This window comes from Corvus hawaiiensis, chromosome 21 (genome assembly GCF_020740725.1).
Source record: "Corvus hawaiiensis isolate bCorHaw1 chromosome 21, bCorHaw1.pri.cur, whole genome shotgun sequence".
Taxonomy (NCBI): domain Eukaryota; kingdom Metazoa; phylum Chordata; class Aves; order Passeriformes; family Corvidae; genus Corvus; species Corvus hawaiiensis.
In genome coordinates, this window is record NC_063233.1 from 3,488,562 (window position 1) to 3,512,556 (window position 23,995).

Sequence of the window (23,995 nt, forward strand, 5' to 3'; positions counted from 1 at the left end):
GTACTGACTGTGTTTGAGAGATGTTTATTTGTCCTTGCTGCCTCTCCATGAGGAGTTGCACAAGGACTTACTAAATTTTAACCCCACATTGTTCTTGGGTAAACACTGCCCTTTATCCAACGTCAGGAGTGCTCGGAGCTGAGATAAGCTCAGGTTGACTCCTGCTCTCTGGAGCATTCAGCCTCTTGGAACCAGCTTCAAGCAGACCCCAGCGCATCCACATAATTCCCAATTGCCTCCAAACCTCTGGCAGCTTTCTGCATTTTTATGCCAAGAAGTTTTTTGCAAGAAGTGTAGCAACGTTTATCTCAGCTCCTCTCCTTATTTTACGTGATGGAAAGGGCAAGGGGGATAAACCATGAAAAACTGGGGATAAACCATGAAAAACTGGGGATAAACTGGCCCAGGGGCTGTGCTGTGGCCCCCCAACAAGTCCTTGTCCCCACTGCCACCACATGGAGCAAGTGCCCATGGCAGGGGGGTTGGACTGAGGTGATCTTTAAGGTCCCTTCTAACCTACACCATTCCATGGTTCCATTTGCCACAGTCCATCCTTTTCCTGCCCTTCCACAGAGATGGAAATAGTGAAGCTTTGAGAGCTTCCTCCATCCTAATCCTCACTCTGTCACTCGCAGCATCACTGGTGAACAAAAAAAGGCTGAAGGGGGATGAATATCACTGCAAACTTTCTGGCTGCTTTGATTTCCAGAGTCTCCACAGCCCGTGCTTTTGGACCATCTGCTGGCATCCAGCGGGATGGGGAGTTAGGTCTGCACAGCCATCGGCATCCAGGCAGGAAGAGCAGCCTGGAATGCCGTAGTTCTGGGGGGAAAAAATGGGTTTTGCTGCTCAGGAGGGAAAGGCTGAGTAAAAGTGGTGTGAAAACTGTTGGGGAAGATGTTGGGGAAGATGAAACAGGAAAGCCTTGGAAATATGATTGCCTGACAAAAGATTTTGGGAATATGAAAACTACAGGCAACATCGAAATGAAAGCCACTTTTGAAATACCAGGTCTTAGTTACTGAACAACTAGAAAACAACGGTATGGCCGACTGAAGTAATCCCCTCTTGATGGAACAATACCCTCTGCTTGCAAACAGGTCCAAGGGTCAGAGCAGACCCTACTAGCTCAGCAGAAGGGGTCCAAAGAGTAGTTTTTAGAAGTTAAGATGTAACACTCTATGGTAATATAAGAACTCTTATAGGCTGTATGTAAATGCTATAGGATTTGTATCTTGTATTAGATTGGTTAGTGACAATTAGAATATTCAGTACAGAAGATGATTTATTGTATTGTAACCAGGACTTCTTTTCATTCTCATTCTCATTCTCATTCTCATTCTCACTCTCTCTCTCTCTCTCTCTCTCTCTCTCTCACCCGTTCACTCTCTTGCTCTCTTGGGCCTGCTCAGAGCTGAGTCTACCAGCTCTGAGCAGTGCCCCAATACCCACGCCCTTTACAATAAACCGGCTGTGTCCCAAGACCTGCCTATAGAGATCTCTCGTCTCCATCCGTCACCGTCTATGTCCGGCCGTCCCGACTGGACCCCAGAACCCCCGTAACCTACAAAAACCAGCGAGCCCCCGAGAAGTTCCCCCCTCCCTGCTTCCAGGGGTGTTTTGTGGTGTCTCCCCCACTTTGGGGGGACATCGCCACAGGATGCGAGATGTTGAACGTGACTCTCCCAAAAGAAGAAGGATCTGCGCCTTGTAGAAACATTTCTGAACTCATGTTTGTTCCCTCTCCTGGGTCTGGGCAGAATGTCAAAGCCTGCTCTGAGCTGGAAATATTTTAAGACTAGCACTCACTGGAGACTGAAACAATGGCAATTCTTCAGCTACTGAGGCTTTTATAAAAGGGCTTTTGACACAGAGGCTGCTTAGGGCTGGGGTTTTTTTTTCTTTTTCTTTAGTCGGTTTTCCTCCCAGAAAATACTGTGCTGGTGTCTGTGTGCATGCTCGTGCACACACTTTTGCGTGCGCAAAATAATCCCTCAGCTTCCAGCGGGGCTGAAGGTGGGAATGCCCAGGAGATGCCTCCGGCCCCGCTCCGGTGAGGAGGAGGCAGCGGCTCACACGGGATCCACGCAGCCATGCAGGAAGAAAAAGACATTTTAGAGTAAATGTCAGCTTTTGCGTTTCTGGGTTTGGGGCTTTTTTTAAACATGTGGGTGGGACTTTTAATGCCCAGATGAAGCTGAGACGGTTTCAGTCTCCAGGGCTTATCCAGAAGATTCACACAAACACTATGGAAAGTGTCTCTTTGCTTAGGGAGGATGGAATTTGACACTGAGGAGATTTTAACCCGGTGTTCCAGCGAGGAGCCTCAGTGCTTACCGTGTCATATCTGATAAAGGCTAATCAGCCCTCCTTCAGGCTCCATTCAATTCTTATTTCCATCTGCTTCCAATGCAGATTGTGTTATCCGCGATACGGACTCACATGCAGGCAAACCAGTGCGAGTTCTGCTCAGGAATCACAGGATCGATGGTGAGGAAGGACACGATGGATCCCCCAGCCAGAACCTTTGAAAACAGCACAGCTCCCAGTCCTTGCTTGGAAACCGCACTGGTGCGGAACTGGGATCCCACTGGGCAACAGGTTTCCTGCACAGCCCCATTGCCTGCCCCAAGTTCCAGATCCCCTGGCCCCAGTGCCATCCCTCCCAGGCTCCTCTCCCTGGCTGAAGCCTCCTCCCCAATTATCCCGGGCGCTCTTTGCTCAGGCGATGTGGATTTAGCTCTCCAGCCTCATGTGCGCTGTGTGTATAGGGAAAGATAGATTGCCGCTACTTTCCAGTATAAATCACATTCCTTACAACACTCCAAAGTAGCATTTTCAACCTCAGGGTGCTAATAGGATCCAGCAGGAGAAAGAAATGTCAGCTAAGTAGCAGGCGCTGTTTGGAGAGTGCAATGGAGCTGATCCACAGCCCCGGGGCAAAAGGAGCAATCCCAGGGCAAAGGTTAAAGAGTTCAGGAGCACTTCAGCCTACTTAATTGCAACAGGCCTCTTACACGGTGTAAGATGGATGGCTCGGGCCGGGCGAGGGGGGCAGAGCGGGGCCAGCAGCATCGCCCGCCCCGGGAACCGAGGGGAGGGGACCGGGATGGAGCGATGGAGGCACCACGGCAGCTCCTCGCCCCTCGCTTCTCCCCAGAAACGCTGCTGGGTGGCAAAGCTGCCACAGCAGCACCCCCGGCCACCAGCTCTGCCCATCCCCATCCTCCAGCCACCAGCTCTGTCCCATCCCGATCCTCGGCGGATCAATGGGAATTTACACTGGAGAGGGCTGATGCGGGGAGGTTTTGCGAGAGCTCAGCACAGGCAGATAAATAACCAGTAGCCAGAATAACTTCAGCTGCCAAGGAAACGTTTCGTGCTCCCCCGAAAATCATAGGGAACATTTTAAGGGGAAAGAGGGGGGATTGGGTAGTGTTGCTGCTCTTGTCGTTTTTCTTACGGGATTTGTTTTCTGATTTCCTTTTATTTTGAATCTTCAGCATCTGAACTTGTTTTGTATCAGTCCCAAGATGCTTCTGTTGGGAAGGTGCCTCAGATAATATTTTTAGTAGAGTTTTGGCTTGTTTTCTGACACACATCTGAGAAATGTCATCAAAAGCTGATGTTTTGCATGGAAAAGGTCTTTTGCATTATTATTTTTTTCATCTGAAGAAAAAAAAAGAACGGAATAAAAATATTTCATCCTTTTCTCACAGCGAGGTTTATGCTGTTTCCCTGGTGATAAAAGCACAGGGCTGGCTCTTGAGACAGATGCGTTTAATTCCCAGCTCTGCCGCAAACCCCCGCGATGACCTTGGAGCAGCCACCGGGGCTCCGATCCTCACGGGATGGGATTTTTCCTGTTAAAGCTCCCGTTTGGCCTCTTCTGCTGGGGAAAATGTCGGGAAAAACCCGCTGGTTTCACGCGGGCCTCTGTCCCCCAGCCCAGCGCCCATCCCAGCGCCGGGGATGCTGCCCTGCGCGGGTGCTCCATCCCTGAACCGCGAAGCCCCCGCAGCGGCCGCGATGCGGAGCGAGGGTCGCGGATGCCCTCTCGTGGGAAGAGAGGGGCTCGGCCGCGCTCCCGATCCCCGCGGGGACGTGGGCAGACCCCCGGCTCTGTGTTCCCCCTGCCCAGGGCTGCTGCGGGTACCCCCAGCCCCGCGGAGCATCCCCGTCCTCCCCGGGCTGCAGCGCTGCCGCCGGGCATCACCGAGACCTTCCCAGGGCACAGCGTTGGGCACCTTTTATTGAGGAGGGGGGAGAGCAGCGCGTCCTGCCCACCCGCAGGAGCAGCGATGGGGGCATCCCTGCTGCCAGCACCCATCCCACGAGGATCCCGCATCCCCCCGGCCCGGGGGGCTCAGGAGAGGAGCAGGGCGGCGAGGATGCAGGGCAGCAGGAGGTGGCCGGGGGGCGGCCGGGGGGTTCTGGGGGAGTTGTTGCACAGGTCGGTATCGCAGCAGTGGATGCGGACCCCCGGCAGCTCCTGCTGCTGGCAGTGGCGGGAGGTGGCACAGCCGCTGGTCAGCAGGATGCCCAGGACCACTGCAAAGCAAGCACAGGGCGGGACGTCAGGGGGACGGGCAGGGTGGAGGGGGTGCTGTGACAGCCTGGCACAGGGGACAGGCCCTGCTCGGGGGCTGCAAGGTTGGGTTTGGGGGTGAACAGAGGCTCGAGCAGCCCCTGCACCCCCGGGCCCAGGGGCGGACTCACCGCTCTCTGTTTTAATGCAGAACCGGTGCTTGAAGCCCTGGTGGGACTGGGAGCAGGTGATCACCTCGGGGTTGGAGCACCCCATGTCCACGTTTTTGGTGCCAACCACGATGTTGCAGCCATAGCACTGGAGTCCAGACACTAAACAAGAACGAGGAGAAACACGGCTGGATTTTTCCAGGGGGGAAAAGACTTCAACTCGTTCCGAGCTACTTTCTACCGACGGCTTCGCAGCGCTCCCTGCCTTGCCAAGACGCATTAAGCCAGAGCCCGGAGCTGCCCGTCACTTGTTTACCCAGTGGGCCCAAAAATACAGACTCATCTCCCGCTAGAGGTCAGTGCGAAATCAGAGATTAGCCGGAGATTCGAGCTGGGATCAAACTGTGGGAACAAGGGGGCTTTGAAACAGGGGGTGTAAAGAGTACGTGAAACCTCACAACCACAGACACCACCGAGTCAGGGCTCTCGGTCGCGCTCAGCAACAGCTTTTCCTTTTTTCACCAAATTTCTTCAGTTTAGCTGTGTCTGTGTTTGCTCCTGAGGGATGGGTTTATCAGCGTGGTTTGGTTTTCTCCCCTGGATGCAGTCCTGATGTTATCACAGGGTCTATCAGGAAGGCAAAGCAGCACAGAAACAGAAGGGAAATCCTCCTTCAGAGCACCGAGAGCCACCGTGCCTGTGACTGCGGGCCAGTGGCCTCAGTGTGTCCCCAGGGCTTTGCACTGGCGGCAGCTCAGCCTCTCCCTCTGGGGTCAGCGACTGTGTCTGAAAATTGCCACAATGGGAATTAAGCCATTTCTCAGGTTTCTTAAAAAACCTTAAAAAAGCCTTCAAAGGATATTAATTTACAGCATCCACCTCTGTTGTGGAGGTTAAGGCAACCTCTGTTGATTGACCAGGTTGCTGCCATTACCTTTCCTCACATCTGAACACTGACCCAGAGCCCTTCCCGAGCCCTCCTGTGTTCTCATGGGGTTTTTGGGGGGGGATGAGCACCCCCACACAGCCAGGCACAGCTATAGGAGTCCCTGCCCCAGCCAAATCAGGGAAGAGGAGCCCAGGGGATTCCAAATCCTGGTGCACCGCCCTTTTGTACAAAACACGGTGACATTACCTCCATCCTAAAACCACCAGCACACAGCTGCATGGCTTGGGGCGGGAGAGGCCCCAAATTCATCCCGAGGCTAAACCACACCTGAGCAACCCGGGTTTAGGGAGGATGCAAACCGCGACTCCAAGGCACACCCGCACCCCGGGGAGAGCAGCACTTACCCTCTGGCAGGACAAACACCACGGTCAGCAGAGACAGGATCCCATGGGCACCTCCGGGCATGTGTCCGCAGAGCATGGGGAGCAGCTCCTGGGGTCACCCAGAGCTCACAGGGTGGACACGGGGCTCTGGGGGAGCGGGCTGGGACCTCCTCTCCTCCCGGCTCTTCACCCCGGCCGTCCTTGTCCTCGGCGCGTCCTTCTCACCTGGAAGCCCTTCCAGCGAGATTCAGGGAGGTGCCGTCGGTGCAGCAGGGATCTGGCTGCTCCCCGCTTGCCCAGCCAGCCCCTGGCACCCAGGCTCCTTATGTCAATGCTTAATTTCTCCCTTTTCCTCTGGAGAAATTCCCCGACTCTTTCAGTTCATGCACAGACCTGAGTGCGTATGTGCTACCCTCGGTTATTTCTGTCCTATTTCCTCTGTCCACGATCACTTCCCATTAATACCACCGTGCAGCAGCTCTTGGAGAGAAATTCTCCCTAATCAAGATTTAGTTTTAAATCCACTTCGAAATCCTCTAATTCAGTTGGATTAGGCAGAAGGGGTTTGGGGAGATGTATGGTTTTACTTTTTTTTTTCCCCCCGTCTCTTTTTCCTCTCTGAGCTGCCTCATCTTCATGAACAGACCCACCGGCTTTCTGTGACATATTGTGCTATTTAAAGAGGGCAGGAATAATTTTATTAAAGAGAAGCAGTCAACTAATTTTAAATCTGAGACTTGAGATCCTCTAACAAAGTACAGCTCTGGGGATGGCCCTGGGGTTAAGGGGAAAACCTGAAGGAGAGGGAAGAGGGTTTGAATGTAATCTGCGTATTTACACACGAGAAAATAGTTGCCTTAATAACGCAGGGAGAGACCAAACAGAGCCAGCCCCGGGCTTGGATCAGCTCTGGAGGGAGCTGGGGCTGCCAAGAGGTTGGGAAGGGGACAGGGGGACAGCAGAGGAAAGGACTGAGCAGTGATGGCTCTACAGGGCCAGGGTCAGACCCACAGCCACATGGGACACCACAGATGTCACCAGCTGCAGGATGAGGCCTCCCCACCCCCTGTTGGCTCCTCCAGCGCTGTCCCCACAAGCAAAGCCCCAGCTCTCAGTGCAGCTAATGGGACTCGGAGAGCTAATGCTTACTAATAAGAGAGCGCAACCGAATGCACAGGATTAAAAAATTAAAATGACAAAATAAGCTGCTTATGTGGCTCATCCAGCAACTGCCTGCTAGCAGCACCTGAAATCCTCCACCCTGGGCACCCCAGCCCACCAGGCACCTCCTGTGCCAGACAGAGCTCCCAGCCAGGCACGTTTGGACCTGATCTCCAACAGCATCTTCATTAGCAGGGATGCTGGTTCATGTTTCACCGGGAGGCAGCACTAGCTGCTGGAAGGAGGGGCAGCTACAGCTCAGGAGGGGCAGTTGGCACCTGGGAGAAGTGCCCAAGTAATGCAGCTCAAGGATTCAAATCCCTTAAACCACCCATGGAGTCTCGCTTGCCTCGAAACAATGTGATTGTAGCAAACGTCTGACACAGTAAAGCCTGAAAGCCTGGTGGAGAAGGGATAAAAGGCAGGAAATGGGATTGATTTAAACGCATGCATAAATCAGAGCATTCAATAAGGAGGGGAAACTAACTTTTAATCCCTTAATAAACTCATCAGTTATCTGGAAGGGGCATCCAGGAGCAGCCTGGGCTCTGTGGCAGTGATGCAGCATCCCTGGCAGTGTCCAAGGCCAGGTTGGACAGGGCTTGGAGCAACCTGGGATCGTGGAAGGCGTCCCTGCCCATGGCAGGGGGTTGGAATGGGATGAGTTTTAAGGTCCCTTCCACCCCAAGCTGTTCTGTGAGTCTGTGATAAAGCAGATGTGCACATCTGGCGGGGCCGGGGCCACACAAACCCCTGGGCGCTGCACCTGGATCCTCAGCCTCATCCGGAAAAGCTGCTCCTCCGCCAGCCACACGCGGCACCGCCTGGTCCTTCCCGCCGGGAATCCAGCGGGAAGGTCTGGGAGAGTCGCAGGGGTCGAGGGATGGAGCGATGCCTTGTGGTGGCATCGGTGGGACCTGCGGCGGGATGCTGGGAGGGTAATCCCGGTGGGAACATCAGCTCCCCCGGCAGGTTTGAGGCGTTGCAGTGCTGATTTAGCGAGATGTTTGGTTTTACCCCCTTGGGATGCCGAAGAGAAAGGCTTTAAGAAAAGGGAAAAAAACCCACCCAACCTCTTCCACTGTTCCCACATCTTGTAACTCGTCATTAGCTCTGATGAAACTCGGAGCGATTTGGGAGCTCCGGGGTAGCAGGAACGCGTCGGGAATGGGCTCCCTCCTCCCCCGCTGCTCCGCTTGCGGGAGATTCCACCAGCACATCCCGCGGTGCACTCCTGCTCCCGCTGAAACCCGCGGGATACCGGCAGGACTCCTCAATCCCGCGGGATACCGGCGGGACGGCTCAAACCCCGCGGGATACCGGCGGGACGGCTCAATCCCCGCGGGATACCCGGCGGGACGGCTCAAACCCCGCGGGATACCGGCAGGACTCCTCAATCCCGCGGGACACCCGGCGGGACGGCTCAAACCCCGCGGGATACCCGGCAGGACGGCTCAAACCCCGCGGGATACCGGCAGGACTCCTCAATCCCGCGGGACACCCGGCGGGACGGCTCAAACCCCGCGGGATACCCGGCAGGACGGCTCAATCCTGCGGGATACCGGTGGGACGGCTCAAATCCCGCGGGATACCGGTGGGACGGCTCAATCCCCTGCGCACGTCCCGCGGGTCCGCCGCGCATCGCGGTGAGCTCATCCCAGCGGCACCGCCCCGCCGGGAGCGGGACTCGAACCGGTGAACCCCTGCGCGCCCGCCGCCATCAGCGAGGCCAAAGTAAAACCGTACCCCGGTCGTCACGGGGCAGGAGAAGAAGCTCCGCCTTCTGAGCGCTGATTGGCTGAGAGTGATGAATACATTAAAAGGGTAGTGGAAAACGCGCGTTTATGCTATTTTATCGAGATTTTTAGGCGTTCTAGGGGAACCTAGACTTAGCGTAAAAGTTATTCTATGGGGATTAGGAAGGAATGTCAAATTAAGGAGAAAAATGTGAAGAAAAGTTGCCTCACACTATCCTAAAAGATATGCGTTAGTGGAGGTTTAAATAGACTCGACCGCAGTGCCGAGTTCGTGTTGTATGAAAGGAGAGAAGGTTAGCACTCCCCTTGATAAGGATGGACGAGGCCCTAGTGGCCTATACAACACACATACGGTTAAGGCACTGCCACCTACTTCGTGGCATCTAACCATGTTTTTTCCTTTATTCCCCTCTAGTTTTCTTTGGGGGAGACCCCTAAAAAAAAAAGCAGCACCCTCTGTTTCAGTCACCCAGCTCGCCTTTTGCCTCAGCCTAAAAGTTGGTGGTGCACCAGAGCCCCAGAGCAGTAACTCGGCATTCCTCAGAACGCTATAACGCACCCCAGCCCCTCTCAGCCCGCACCTAACATAAAGTTACACCTCCCCTACTCCAGCCCGTCCAGCCAGTGCACAATCCTCGTTTTCAGACCTGTGCTTGAGTTAATCCTGGCCCTGAAACCACCACAGCCATGCCAGGCTGCACAGAATTAGAGCTAAGTAGAGCTCATGCCAATAGGCCGCAGCATTAATCCCAGGTGGGATATTAAGGATTTAAACACAACCTTTATGAAGAGCAGCTTTACAGCAGATCCTTTACATTAGGGGTTGTCTATCTGCGTTCAAGAGATTTCGTGATAGCAGAAAATTGATCTCTCTTCTCCACAGCTCTGTGGCTCAGAGGGCAGGGAGAGACAGCACAGCTGCGCCAGCAAAGCCACTCACATGCAGGGACATGAGAAGCACTATGCCAGGAAGTATTTCTGAATCAATATTAAAATGCTTTGCTGGAATAAAATTCCAGCTTCTCCATACTGTAAAGCAGCACAGCCCCATCTTGCATTGAAGAGTTTCACCGGCCTTCAAGACTGCAAAAAATCATGAGTTGATCATTTTAGCAGTGACACCAAGTCTAGACGCAGTGTCCCTTCCTGGGGGTAATGAAAAACCTCCAAAGGCAGTGATATTATTAATAGCCGTTTTAGCAGCTCAACATGAACTCTATTTTTATATTTTAAAAAGAAAACCTATGCCTTGTATCTTGCAGCTCTTTTTCTCCAAGGGTTTCAAAGCAAGGCAGCCTCAGAGCAGCACTCCAGAGGTCTGGACTGTAATTGATTTTCTGTTATTACCAAGCACACGAGGTCAATATCAAAAAAATGGGTTTTGCTTCACCAGGAGCAAAACATCCCCTTGCAGCAGAACCCTGTGGGTGCAATAAAACTTGCATTTCTTAACTGGCACAAGGTAAATCCTGGACCCCTGCCCATCCTGCAAGGCTAAAGCTCTCTGGGAGGGGGTGTAGCAAAGTTGTCTCTGCTGAGGACACCTTCAGCTCGATCCTTTTACCTTCATGAAATAAATGTGGACTCGTGTTCCTCTTTTTCTCCACACTGCTGCTCCTCATCCTCCCTCACTGGATGGAGCTGCTACAGAAAACATTTCCCCCTAAAAATATTTTTAAGGGAAGCTTCCATGGACACGGACACTTCACATGAGCACACTCGTAACCACAAACATACACATAAAATCCCACCTTTTTATTATGGCACATGGTATTTTTTCTGGATGTGTAAATACCACATGGATATGACAAAAAGGGAAAGAAATACCAATGCTGAGATAGATACAGAGTCATGCCATTTGCAATACAGCTTCATACCATGGATTGCCAAGATACAAAAAGTCTGGGTTCCTTTCTTTTTACATTGAAATAACTTTACAGTGTTCTGTGAGTTGGCTTTAGAACCAGAAGAGGCAAAAAAAAAAAACAAATTAAAATATGCTGAGAACAACTACAAGCAGGATTCATTTTAATGGTTAACAGAAGAACTGTAACTTTGCTCTAGAACAGCATCTATTAAACACACGTAACAAGAGGTAAGCAACTATACAGAAGGTAAAGAGATTCCACCACAGGAGTCAAGTCAGGGGCAGGAAGAGGGAAATCTGGAACTGCATGGTTTTTATTTGGTCACAAAGTTTGAGCTGAGTGTTTAAAATGAAGCACCCTTAAAGATGCAGTACTCCTATTTAAAACAATACAGAAACTTCCCAAGAGACTAGAACCTACATTCTGGAAAAAAAAATTTTAAAATTAAAAAAAAAAAAAAATTAGACATATTTAAAAAAATTCCACACATCTCTAGGCTTGTGACTTAACTTACTGGTACAAAGTAGACTGGCAGCTCTTCCTTAAGCAGCAACAGTGCCCAGAAGCAATGCCATCAGAAAATACAGTATCTTTGGGGTGTCCAAGACTTCTGACCCGACGTCAGAATCATCCATTTGTCTGCCAAAACATTAGGCAAGAAAAGGAGACACTGCATCTTTTTTTTTTTTCCACCACGTTGCCCGGCTCTAGCAGAGCTAAGACGTTTTCTTTGGGCCACGACTAACAGAAACCACTTCATCAAATATTCTTCAGGTTTCCTGCCAAACTGGATTTATGGGTGTTTTTTTTTTTAATAATTTTTTTAAAAACATTTTATTTTGTTTTTCCTGACAGTCTCTAAAGCAATCCTTGAACGTTTAACAGTCACTCTTCCACAGTTTAATTGTTTTGTCGTTTTCTAGTGCCGCTGACGCAATGATGTTTTCTGTTGGGTGACAGGCTGTGGAGATGACAACATCTGAGCAAAAAGAAAGGATAGAAAAATAGAATTATTTAAATCTGGTTCATAGCAGGCATGCCTGAAAATTAGCAACTGTGTTTTAAAACAGCAAAGCCAAGTTATTATTTCCCTGCAGCAGAATTAAACGTGTTATTTGTAAATATCTTACAACTGTTGCTCCTCTGTGAGAGGAAATACAAGCAGGAAAGAATTGAGGGTAGGAGGAAAGTGCTTGACAAGTTCCAAAATGTGGGAATTCTCTAGATTCAAGTTCTTACTTTTATCAGATCATGTCAGACATGGCTGAATCAAAACCCAGGTCAGTTTTTTTGTCATACTTCCAACAGTTCTTAGGTAACATTTCATCTTCAGAGCTTGAAAAAGAAACCCTGCTGCCACTGCCCTCCTTGCACTCCAAATCACTGGAATCCAGCCCAAATCACTGGATGCAGCCCAATGCAAAGGACTGAGCACGCCGAGATTTCAGCTAAAACTCTGCTCTTTTACAGGACTCAGACTGAAGTACCCATCAGGTGACAGCTCATGGCTCAAGGCCAGGCACATGTACAGACGTTTCCAGTCCACATCAATGCTTATCCTTTGGAGCTGAGCTCTGGAAGGTGTTAACAGACCATTCAAAGTCACTGATGTTATGAGACACTTAAATATCTTGACCAGTTCTGTGCTCAAGCAAATCTCCTTTGTAAGCTGATGTCAAAGTTCTCACTGCTGGAGAATAAAACATTTTCAGTGCCCATAAACACCCTTCATGAAAAGGAGCGAACTCCCAGGGTTCAATCAAGCTTCAGCCAGTCAAGGCTTTATGGGTCTGACAGTCAAAACTGAATATCAGAGAGAAAATACTCAGGCTAAGCCCTCACTTAGCCTGATATGAGGGATATTACTTCAATAAAAACAAGATCCTTCCCTCACCTGTGTGTCCTTGTAGTTTCTGTACAATCTCTTTTGTCTGAAGGTTCCAAATATAAACCAGGTTGTCTTCTGAACCAGACACGATCCACTGGAGGGGCAGAGAGAAAACACAATTATCTGAATCTTTCTGAGCCATATCCAAGTGCTATTTCTCAATAAACATTTCATTGTTATCATGGGAAAGGAGGGAGGAGGAAAAGTCAGGAAATCTGCAATGGGACAGTGGGCCCACCTAGAGACAGAGAAACCTGTGAACCAGCACCCACCAAAGGAGGTTTCCAGCCCCAAAATCTTCTTTTTATCTACAGAGAGAAGCAGTGAAAACTGCACATTAGTAAAAAGAAATAATCAAATCAACACCAACCTTTCCACCAGTGACAGAGAAATTGGCAAATATGCAGTACTTCTCATTTTTGTGTCCTGTGTACGTCTTCAGGCACTGCAAGGGAAGAGCCACATGAATGCAGCTGGGAGGGAGTTTTCTCAGTCAAGGACAAACTCTCTGGGAAGAAAAGACTAAACATATCTGCCTGTGTTTCCCACCCTGCCAACTGATCTGGAGCATGCAGAGGGCAGCTCTGCCCTAGAACACAAAACAAAGCCCTGCATTTGTCCCATTAGAACAGTGAAAGAGATCAAAGGCAATTTATTGCTCATGAAGAGAAAAATGCAGAAATATTGCTGTACTTGATGTCTCAGGGCTATGCAGAAGGCAAGTATTCTCATCTTTTTTCTTTTCAAAGAGATTTTTAGTCAGAGAATCACAGAATGGTTTCAGTTTGAAGGAACCTTTGAAGGTCTGCCATGGGCAGGGACACCTCCCACTGTCCCAGGCTGCTCCAAGCCCCATCCAGCCTGGCCTTGGACACTTCCAGGGATCCAGGGGCAGCCACAGCTTCTCTGAGCACCCTGTGCCAGGGCCTCCCCACCCTCACAGGAAACTTTCTAATCTGAATCCACCCTCTTTTATTTTAAAACCATTACCCCTTGTCCTGTTTCAACAGGCCCTGCTAAAAGTTTGTCCTCTCCACTAAAGGGCTATTAACACTTTTTTTTTCTGTAGTACTCATAGGTTAAGTTTAAAAATCACATGTAAAATCCAAGTTTTCTTAAAGCTTAGTTAAGTCTACATAGAGAGAGAGAGAATTAATTACTTTTCCTTTGCTGTAGTCCCAAAGTTTAAGAGTGCTGGAAAACAAAAGAAAAACAAAGATTTTAGTTCTTGGGTGGGTGTTTTGGTTTTGTTTTTTTTTTCCATCTGAAAAGTTCCTAGCAGCAGAAAAAAAGTTTCTCCATACCAGAGTTCCAAAAATCTACATGGATCATTTTAGCCTGGCTTTGGAATGCAGGGTTAGTTAACCCCAAAGTATCAATTTTACTGCCATGCCATTCATATTCTCCTCCATAAAATACACTATATATGAAGTCATGTATTATCATTACTATGGCAGCCAAAGAGCAAAATAAAGCATCATCTGATACTCCAAATTTAAATTCTGTGTGGCTTTCTCCTTTTTTTTTAATACTTACTTGTCCAAAGTTGCAGCTAATATGTATTTGCCGTTTGGTGAGAACTTCACAAAAGACACAGGAGGGTTATCATCATCTACAGCAAAATTAAAAGCAGTGTTACAAAGTGCACAGCTCTGTTGTCTCACTGACAGCATTTCTTTTCACATTCGTTTTTAACAGTTTCACTGAAACACAAAGTATCTGTTTGAAAAATAGAGCCCAGACAAGAAATGTTTCTGCTTACCAATCAGTGTTTTCAAGCACTGGCCTGATGCTGTATCCCAGATTCGACTGTTAAAAGCACACAAAAATCATTATTATTGAGTTTGAAGTGTTTGTTACCATTTTAACATTACAAATACAAGGGTTTTTTTTTTTTAAAAAAAAAAAAGTATTTTTAGAATGCAAAAGGTGTGAAGAGTGATGCAGACAAGAAATAACCACTTACCAGAGTCCATCATAGCTACTTGACACTATCAGGGATCCATCACGATTAAAATGCACCTGCAATAATATTGATATTAATTATCAAAACTAATAACTTTACGGATGCTCATAAAGTTCAAATGTTTAAGCTCCTTATTTTCCACTTCTGATGTGGAATACAAGTTTCTTCAGAAGCCAAGGACACATCACCACACAGACACTGTTCAGACAGCATTAGCAGTATCAAACCTGGGACAGAACCTTATTATTGTAAGGGCATGGAATAGAACCTCTCATATAGCCCCTTTTATGTTTTAAGGTCATTTTTCTGCTATTTTAAAGAATTATTACTATTAAGAGACATTAAGTGTGAAATATCTATTACACATGGCAGAACAACCATGTTAGAACAGCCACAGCTCATGAGGCTCAGATTTTTCTCAGTGTTCTTCATTTTAAAGACATTAAGAGTTAAACACCTTCTGTTTTTCCTTAATCCCAATGGATATTGGCATATTCCAAGCTCGTTTCTCCTATTAAATGAGATTTAAAACAAGGGAAACACTGATTGCTCTCTGAGCATCAAGTGCCACAAATCTGTGTCCCAGAATGACACTCAGGCATGACTGGCACACCTCTGCTCTATTCACATCTACACCCAGGACCAAAACCCACACTGATCTTAGAGAAAGCACCACTCATTTCATTCCCACTGAGCAAACCAGCAACAACCACAGCGCAGCCTGGATGCTGTGTAAGGCTGGTTTGGTAACAGAGCACAAACCCTCTCCTCAACAGGGACAGGAGAGGAGTTCTGCTAAACAAAACAAGCCTTTTAGTGTTCACTGATCAGGAGGGACTTACAGCTGAAACTGGGTCAGAGTGAGCAGGCAACGTCTTGAGGCACTTCCCTGTTTTCACATCCCATATCCTCACGCTTTCGTCAAACTGGAGAGGGAAAAGAGGCACAAGGGGGTTTGGTGAAGCACCTGTTTGAGGCATTCAGGGTGGTATAGCTTGGCTACAGCATGAGCCTTGTCCCAGCTGGGTCAGAAAGCCCAGGACACAACCAGCAGTCTGGGAACACCTCCCTGAATTCCTTGTCTCCGTGTAGGACACCTGCACGCTGAGGATGGATTAAGGGCTTTTCCCCAAGCAAGCACAGCAGGGGTGATGCACAGCTCACCTGACTACAAGCTGTGTTTGTGAGGGAAAACACAATTGAAACAGACTGTGTGATTCATATTCTTTCATTTAATACTGTTTTCAAACCATGATCTGACCCAATCTGCAGAGGGAGAGGTGATTAGAAGTCATCCTTTAGGTAAGTCAGAATCCAGGTGATTAGAAACCATAAGTTGTATTATGAATTCTGTATTCACTACTTATAAATTGTACTACATCAATCCTGCTTGCAGAAATTCTGTGTCACTCTAATCATAAATTAGCATGCTACACTAATCATAATAATCTGTTAAGAAAATAAAGCTGTAATTGTAACCATGATTTAATGCCATCATCATTCTGCCAAGGATCCCTAAAGAACTTGTCTGTCCCTTTAGTGACGAGTGACAGAGTGTGCAGTGCTTGCTTCCCACAAAGGAAAAAAAAACATAAAATCACTCACCGAGCCAGAAACGATGAGGTTTGACTGAGGGTTGAAATTGCAGCAGAAAACGTAGTTACTGTGCCCTTTCAATGTCTTTAAGCACTTACCCTGAAATAAAATTCAGCAGAGTTAAATACACAGCATCACCCAGCACCATAAAAGCATCCAGAGAGACCACATTAAGGTTAATCACTGTGCAGCACAGAAAGAAACCATCTCTAACCCCAGATTTAGATGGGCAGAGGGCCAGCTGCAACAAAACAGGAAAGAAAGAAACATTTTTCATGATTGCAGACAAGGTGCAAACTGTTTGGGCACCTCAGGAGGATCCAAACAATTTAATACCTCTAATCAAAACTCAACCAAAATTATCCAGTCCTCTCTGTCATCAGAGAAAGGGGGAAAAAGCAGAAATAAGTGTGGCTATGGTACAAAAAGGTTTCATGTGAGAGGCTTTTTGCTGTGGTTCTATCTCCATCATCAGGCTTTAGTGCTCTCTCAGAGCACTAAACAGGCTCCTCGTGGTACCCACAAGCATTCCACTCTTTCCAAGAGCAGACAGCACAATTCATTCATCCTCACAGCCCATTCACCAGCTTGTTATAAGCAGGAACACGAAGCAGGAACAAGAAGCCAATATAGGAAAAAAGGAAGGTAAATAAATAATAATTCCTGCCCTTACCGAGCTTACATCCCATATTTTGAGAGTTTTATCATCGGAGGCAGAGACAAGGAGGTTGGAATCTGATGACCAAGCAACATCAGAGATCCCCTAAAACAAAAGGAAAACAATTCTCTTCTCAGCTCTGTTTGTTCAGCCACACAGAAAAGTGGAAAACCCAGACTGCAGATTACGTTCCCAGCTGAAGCTTGAATGAAAATTCAGCACTGAGAGTCAGGAATTCAATGATTTCGCTGGGCTAAGAGCTCATCTGGCACGTGTTCATTTTAAGCTGAGCCACAGACTCTGAGAACATCAGCAGCTTGTTCACACAGTTCTTACTGTGGCCACCAAACCCCTCTGTTAGAATTCCTAAATAGAATGTTAATAAATTAATCTGAGTAAGTGGCTTTTCTTCATGACAAATGGCTGCTCTTTACAGTCCAAGTCCCCAGAGGCTGGAGAATATTCCAGTGGCTTTTCTTTTGATAAATCTTCATTTTTGCTCATGAAACTTCAGCATGGAAGAAACTTTAAAAAAAAAGAAAACCAAAGGGCTTGGGAGTCTTTTGTTTTCTTTAGAACTTTGCAGAATGAGTAAGTGTTGTGTTTATGTAGGCAAACCCACAAGAAAAATTTAATTTCCTTAAAAGGCAAGTGTTTTGTTCCTTATACAAAGGAAAGATGGAACAGGATACAGTGTCAGAATTCATAGGGATTTTCACCCAAGAATGTTCTGCCCTGTGTCTGAGGTGGGTTCTCCTGAAATGCAGGGACACAGCAAGCTGGCTGGGCAGTGGGAATGTAGGTGTTCCATCACCAGCTTGCACTCCACCCATATTCCCAGCCTGCCCCGATATTACTCCAGCAATTCCAGGCTGTTGCACTGGGCTGTATAAACAAAAAACTACAAAGTAAGACTGAAGAACAAACCTTCTGCACAAGTAAAACTAACCAAGAATGGAAATTTCTGAATTAGGAAAAAGAAAGCAAAATTCTTCCCAGGTAAATTCCCACAGTAATCACCTGGTACTTACCAGCTTATGACCAGATATTGTTTTCTCAAACTTGCCATCATACGCTCCCCAAATTTTAATGAGTTTGTCAGCAGCTGGAAAAGAATGTGCCAGTTCAGAGATTAATTAACAGCACTAGCAGAGCTGTCCCTTCCAGGTGGAAGGAAATAAGTTCACTGTGTCTCTGCAGACCCTGGGCAGTTCTCCCTCCCCAGGCAGACCTCAGGGAAGAAGGTGATATGGAACTGGTGAAGAACAGCTTCCTACACAGCACTCTGCAGCAGCTGAGGTTACATAAGCTGCCTGGAATGCAGAGAGACTCCAGCAGCTTTAGTTTCTCTCATGACAACTTGGGTTTCTACTTTTGTTTTAGATTGCTAGTTGTAAAAGTAGTGCTGGTCCACGGGAATGCTTGAAAGGCTTTTGCCCCAAAAAGAACAATAATTACACCACAAGCTGGACTGAATGAATGCCTGCAGAAACCCAAACATATTATCCATGGTAACTTGCAAAACAAGCCAGAGAAAAAAGTTGGCGTTTGCCAGATACAGAGTTTGGAAAACATGTTCAGGGGAGAGGGGAGGGGGACTCTGATGGGGACACTGTAACCATTTATATGGCACAGCACACTGATCCTATTGAGTCTGTTTGCAGTTAAGCCCCAAGTTAATTCCCACGTCTGGAAGATGTTCCAGTGGCCATCACCATCACAGTCAACAATTTCCAACTGGCCTTTCCTTACACGTGGATCCTCCCTGGATCACTGACAGTCACAGAAACACATTTTCAAGGCAAAGCTGTCAGGAAGTGCTGAAGACCAAAAAAACTCTTATGAAATACCAAAGCTGGCAGGAAGGGGACTTGTTCTATCACTTAAGAGAGCAAGAAGTGAAACATTATCTATAACAACCTTCTGCACTTCACTGGAGTAATCAAAGCCTCTGACTGCCAACCACCACAGACACACAGCACAGAGCACTGGCCAGCCCTGTGTGTCCAACTCTGCAGCCCAGGAGCACTTTCCGCATTTCCCAGAGGAAAGTTTGGCCTGCAGATACTGTACACAAAGTTTAATTCACAAGCTTAAGCTGTTAGTGATACAGAAAAGCACAAGGAAAGAACCCTGCATTGGTTTTTGCCCATTTGCTCAGTAAAGCAAGCTGAACAGGTGAGGGTTCTCCTGGCAATGCAAAGACCCAGTACTCAAAGTAACAGAAATTAAATTATCTCAAACAGTGACAGCTTTGGTATCACTCTTTTAAGAAAAACTGTGACGTGACACCCCTCCTGTCCCTGATGGAAGTAGCACTGCAGACAGGCCCATCTGCAAGGCCCACATTTGTGTTTGAAATGAGATAAAAGCAAGCAATACTTACAGGAGCTGGCAAGCCACTCTCCGTTAGGACTAAACTTGACTGATGACACTGCCTTTGTGTGTCCTGCTAACGTGAACTTGAGAGCATAGTTTGGCTTTACTGGGGCAGGCTGTAAGAAAAAAATACATATAAATGAGTTAAATTCCAAATTTAGTACCTCAGTGGCCAGCTCTGATCAGTACAGAGGAATGGACCACATGGGTGTTCACCCTAACGAAGATTCCAGCGTTCACATTCCCAGTCCCCTCCAAAAAACACCCAAACCAATGAAACAACCTTTCAGTCTGGGGCCTGACTGTTTCAAGCACAACACCAAGTCACCCTTGAGATGAATTTCATCCAAGGCAGTAACAAACAGGTGAGAATAATCCAACAGCCCAGCCACAAAGTGCCTGGCACTTCCAAGTAACACTCTCGATATTGATCTGTGCAGTGCTTTTAAGTGTTTGCATTTTTGCCCTGATCATGAATTAAACCACAGACCAATTCCTCCATGCCCCTAAAATCCCACTTCTGCCCTTTTCCACTCTTTGAAAAAGCTTCATGGTTAGACAATAATACCTCCTTTGAACATCTTCAGGCTTTAAAGAACCTGAATAATTGTTTCCCCACTCCACAACTACAGATTCAGCAATTCTCCAGCCACCTCCAGGCATTCCAAGGATACAAACAGCCAGCCTTTGTCGTGCTCAAAATGACAAGAAGTATTTCACTAGTGAGAACTTCCCCAAACCCCTTAGCATTACAGCAGAGCCTGCACTCCATCCCCTTTTCCCATAAAACCCTCAGCATAAGACACCAGCAGAAGCAGACACATGGAAAAGATCTTAATCTGCAGGAGAATCCAAATCCCTGATTCTGGCCTGGCTGCTCAGTGTTGAGGTAGTTCCAGGTGTTTTTACAGGGATATTTTTTTGGAGCCCCACACACACCTTGCTCTGATTGGTCGAGGAGGAAGGAGTAGATTGTGTTTTGGTGGATTCTGCATCTGGCTTCTTTTCTTCTGTTGCCATGGTTCTGGAGCTGGCAAATGAGACTTATGGGTGCTTGAAGGAGAGAATGAATGTGCTGCTTCAAAAGGCAGCTCTTGCCACCGAGAGGAGAACCGCGCTGAAAGGAAAACCTGGAAGAAAAACAAAATATTCTCATTAGCTGTCAAAAAGATTCTCAGCATGCACAAAAGTGAGATTGGTCGAAGTGCAGGTTGCCAGAAACCAGTATGAAAACCCCTATTTATTATCTGTTGAGCAATACAGCAGTATTTTAGGCCTTCAGACCTACTTATGTACAAGACCAAGAACTCAAGCCACGGCCTTTGATCACTTCTTGGAAAGCTTTTTCCAAACAGAAATACAGCACAATAGCTTTGAGGTGTGGCAGGGTTTTCATATCACAGACCCCAAAACACTTCTAACAAGTACTTAGTACAGGGTAAATGCAGCAGTTTGTATGGAAGACGGAAGGAACAGTCCAAGGCCTTTCTATTTTAATTTACTAAGGTAGAGAATACAATATCATAAAGAATGCAAAAAATAACCGGCATTTGCAAAGCTTAAGACCTGACTAGATTCCTTTCACCTCAGAATGCAAATATTTTGGTGTCATATTTCCCTGCTGAAAGGTCTGAGCATCAAACCATACCCTACTCCACCCAAGACTTCCCCCTGACTGGCAGCAGCCTTGGATCAGCCTCTCTCTTGGATCAGACTCGCTTTCCGTAACAAGACCTGATGGAGTGCAGTGCCAGGATTCTGTAATCGGGGCTGATGCTGCAGAGGGAACAAATCTCCACTGCAGCTCAGCCACACTTCAGCTCAGGAACAGAATCACCCCCAGCTCACAGTGTCAGGATTTGCCTTCTAAGTGCATTTGCCACATCGCAGCTCCTTTTGCTGGTGGCAGCACATTCGGGAACGAGAGCGATCGCTCTCAGGATCCACTGGCATTCCAAGCATCTCCTTCCCAGAGGGTGCAGAGCAGGGCGCTACCAGTTGCCTGCCGGCTGTGCTCGGTGTGGGGAGATCCCAGAATGGGCCAGGCTGGAAGGGAGCACAGCGGCTCATCTGCTCCAGCAGGCTCATCCCAGAGCACATGGCACAGGATTGCGTCCAGACTGTTCCTGACCATCTCCACGCAGGGACACTCCACGCCCTCCCCGGGCAACCTGGGGGCCACCACAAGAAAATAAACTTTCCTAACGCCGATCCTGCTCCTTTTCATCTGGAACTCGTCTGGGAACTCGGGCGAGCACGCAGCGCACTGCCAAACCTCGCAGCATCGGTCCCGGGGCCGGGGGGCTCCATGCCCGGGGGGCTCCCAGCGCATCCCCCGCCTGCACGCACGCGGTACCGGTAACAGCCCCCCGGCCCTCCCCTCGCTCTGGAATGTGGGGGTGGGGCTGGGGGGGAGCTCCCCGTGCGAACCCCGAATTTGGGGAGTGGGGGGTGTGCAGTGAGGGGTCCCCACGCGGTTGGGGGGGGGTTGGGGGAGAGGGCGGGGGCCGCGCTGGGCGCGCGCGGAGGGGCCCGGGGCTGAGGGGGAGCGGGCGGGCTCCGCGCGCGCTGCCTGAGGGGAGGCGGCGGCGGCGGCGCCGCGCGCGGGCAACGGCGCTGCGGGAGAGCCCCGGGCGGTGCGGGAGACGAGGAGGAGACGGAAGAGGAGCCGCCGCCTCGCTCTCGGTGACTTACCGGGGGACGGGGATGGGGAAGGGGGGCGGCCGCCGCCTCCTCCGCGGCGAGGGAGGAGCGCGGCCGCGGGAGGGGAGGGGGGGGACGCGGCGGCGGCGGCGGCGGCGGCGGGTCCGGGTCCGCCAGGCGGGGAATGCGGGATGGCGCCTGCGCGGAGCGGGCCGGAGGCCGCACAATGCCGCTCTCTCCCGGGAGCGCTACGGCGCGGCCCGAGAGCCAAAAGAGCGGCGCGAATGCGCGCACGGGCGGAGCCCGTCCCCGTGGCGTCGTGCCCGCCCCTTCCCTCCCCTCCCTCTTTTCCCTCCCTTCCTTCTCTTCCTTTTCTTCTCTCTTTTCCCTCCTTCCTGTGCTTTCTGTGCTTCCCCGCCAGCGCCCGGTGCTGTTCCCCGCTCGCTGCGGGGAGCGCCCTGCCCGTGCCGGTGTGACATTCCCGTGTGGGAAGCGGGCACATACGGACCGGGATCGGGTGGCCACGGCGCTGCTCCCGCCGTTCGGGGGCCGTTGAGCCCGGCTGGAGGGGGTTAGGTGTCGTTGGGCTGCGTCTGCAACTGACCCCCTTGGATGCACACCGATAAAAGCGGCTGTGAGGAGAGCAGGCCAATTCACAAGGCAGTAATAGCTATAATAATGTCTATAATAATGTCTGTGCAATGTCTGTAATATCCATATTAATGCCGGTAAGGTGGGGGGTCAGGCTCTTCCCCCAGGCAGGTAGTGACAGGGCGTGAGGAGTCATCCTCAAGCTGCTCCAGGGGAGGTTCAGGCTGGACATCAGGGGGAGTTTCTTCATGGAAAGTGGTGGTAAACTTTAGAACAGGAGGAAACGCTAAACATTGGAGCTGTCCTGGGAGGTGGCAGAGTCCCCATCCCTGGGGGTGTTCAAGGAGCGACTGCATGTGGCACTCAGTGCCATGGTTTAATTGACAAAGTGATGATCTATCAAAGGTTGGACTCGATGATCCTGGAGGTCTTTTCCAACTTAAGTGATTCTGTGACTCTCAAATGCTTTTGTTTGGGCCATTTAACACCGTAATCCTCGCCTGGGTGAGAGGGTATCTGAGGCGAGGTGGATTTCTCAGTGTATGGTCACACAAAAAGCCCTGACTCAGGAAAGTGTTTTAATTCATTAAGGCCAAACAGCCCAGTTACAGTTAAACATGTGTTTAAGCACTTTTCTGGAGAGCAGTGGGTTATTTCTGAACCCACACGTTGCAGTCTGCTTTCAGTTAAGAGGGAAGAAAAGGAGACGTGTGTCATTTACTGGCCCTTTAACACAGGAAGATGTTTCACTTCCAAAAATTCTAGTGGCAGTTGAGAAAGGAAAAGATGAAAAAAACCTGTGGTATGGTAAAGCCAAGGCCCTTCTCCTCCAGCCTGGAATCCTGCAGCAGAAATCTGGAGAATTAGCCCTGCCTTCTAAACTACGGGAGGTAAAACACGGTTAGAAGAGCTGCACAGTCACCAGAGCAATATTAGGGAACAAATCCAGTCAAGTCTCTGGTGCTGATTCTTCCAAATGGTTTTGGGTGAAAGTTTTCAGTCTTTTAAAAAATGAATATGAAATAAAATGGGAGAACACAAATCAGCAGTTTAATGCTATTTATAGAACTTTCTTGTGGCAGGGTGTTTTTGTTTCTTTCATGTCGGAGATAAGTTCATATTTTGCCTCTCAGTGTCTGCTTTGGGAATTTTTGCCCGATATTTTTCTATATATGTAGAAAATACATATACATTTATTTATCTATGTAGAAAATACATATATGTGCATGTATGAAAATGCTTATCTAATCTGAATCCTGGAACCTGAAAAATGTAGCCTTGACTACAAATTAAGTGTAATCCTAAACAACCCCTTAGCTTCTAAGTGTCCTGGATTTTTTTTAAACTAGTTTAAAGTATGATAAACTCCTTTTGGCCAAGTACCTGATTCCGTGCCAGGCTGGGTTTTTGACAGCATGGAGCTTTCAGAGACAGCACAAGCAGGGGCATTTCTTTGGGACTGCAGAACATCCCCAGAGAAAAATTTGGATAAAATTTCACTTGATGGTTACGAATCAT

At 48.7% G+C, this 23,995-nt stretch overlaps 1 protein-coding gene and 1 non-coding gene across 2 annotated transcripts; one reads left to right on the forward strand and one right to left on the reverse strand.

Annotated features, from left to right (window-relative positions):
- Window positions 1-9,159: 9,159 nt before the first annotated feature.
- On the forward strand, window positions 9,160-9,287 carry LOC125336895. The gene has a single exon (XR_007207880.1). It is a non-coding gene; the product is annotated as a U6atac minor spliceosomal RNA (small nuclear RNA).
- Window positions 9,288-10,622: 1,335 nt separating this feature from the next.
- WDR5 (WD repeat domain 5) lies at window positions 10,623-22,025 on the reverse strand. Its single transcript, XM_048325286.1, has 14 exons — window positions 21,938-22,025; window positions 20,183-20,373; window positions 19,251-19,359; window positions 17,896-17,969; window positions 16,880-16,969; window positions 16,216-16,305; window positions 15,453-15,536; window positions 14,611-14,666; window positions 14,407-14,453; window positions 14,181-14,256; window positions 13,805-13,838; window positions 13,015-13,089; window positions 12,651-12,738; window positions 10,623-11,735 (listed from the first exon to the last, which is right to left on the reverse strand). Exons 2-14 carry the CDS (start codon window positions 20,261-20,263, stop codon window positions 11,635-11,637), a joined length of 1,005 nt encoding a protein of 334 aa, XP_048181243.1. The 5' UTR covers window positions 20,264-20,373; window positions 21,938-22,025; the 3' UTR covers window positions 10,623-11,634.
- Between the last annotated feature and the right edge of the window lie 1,970 nt (window positions 22,026-23,995).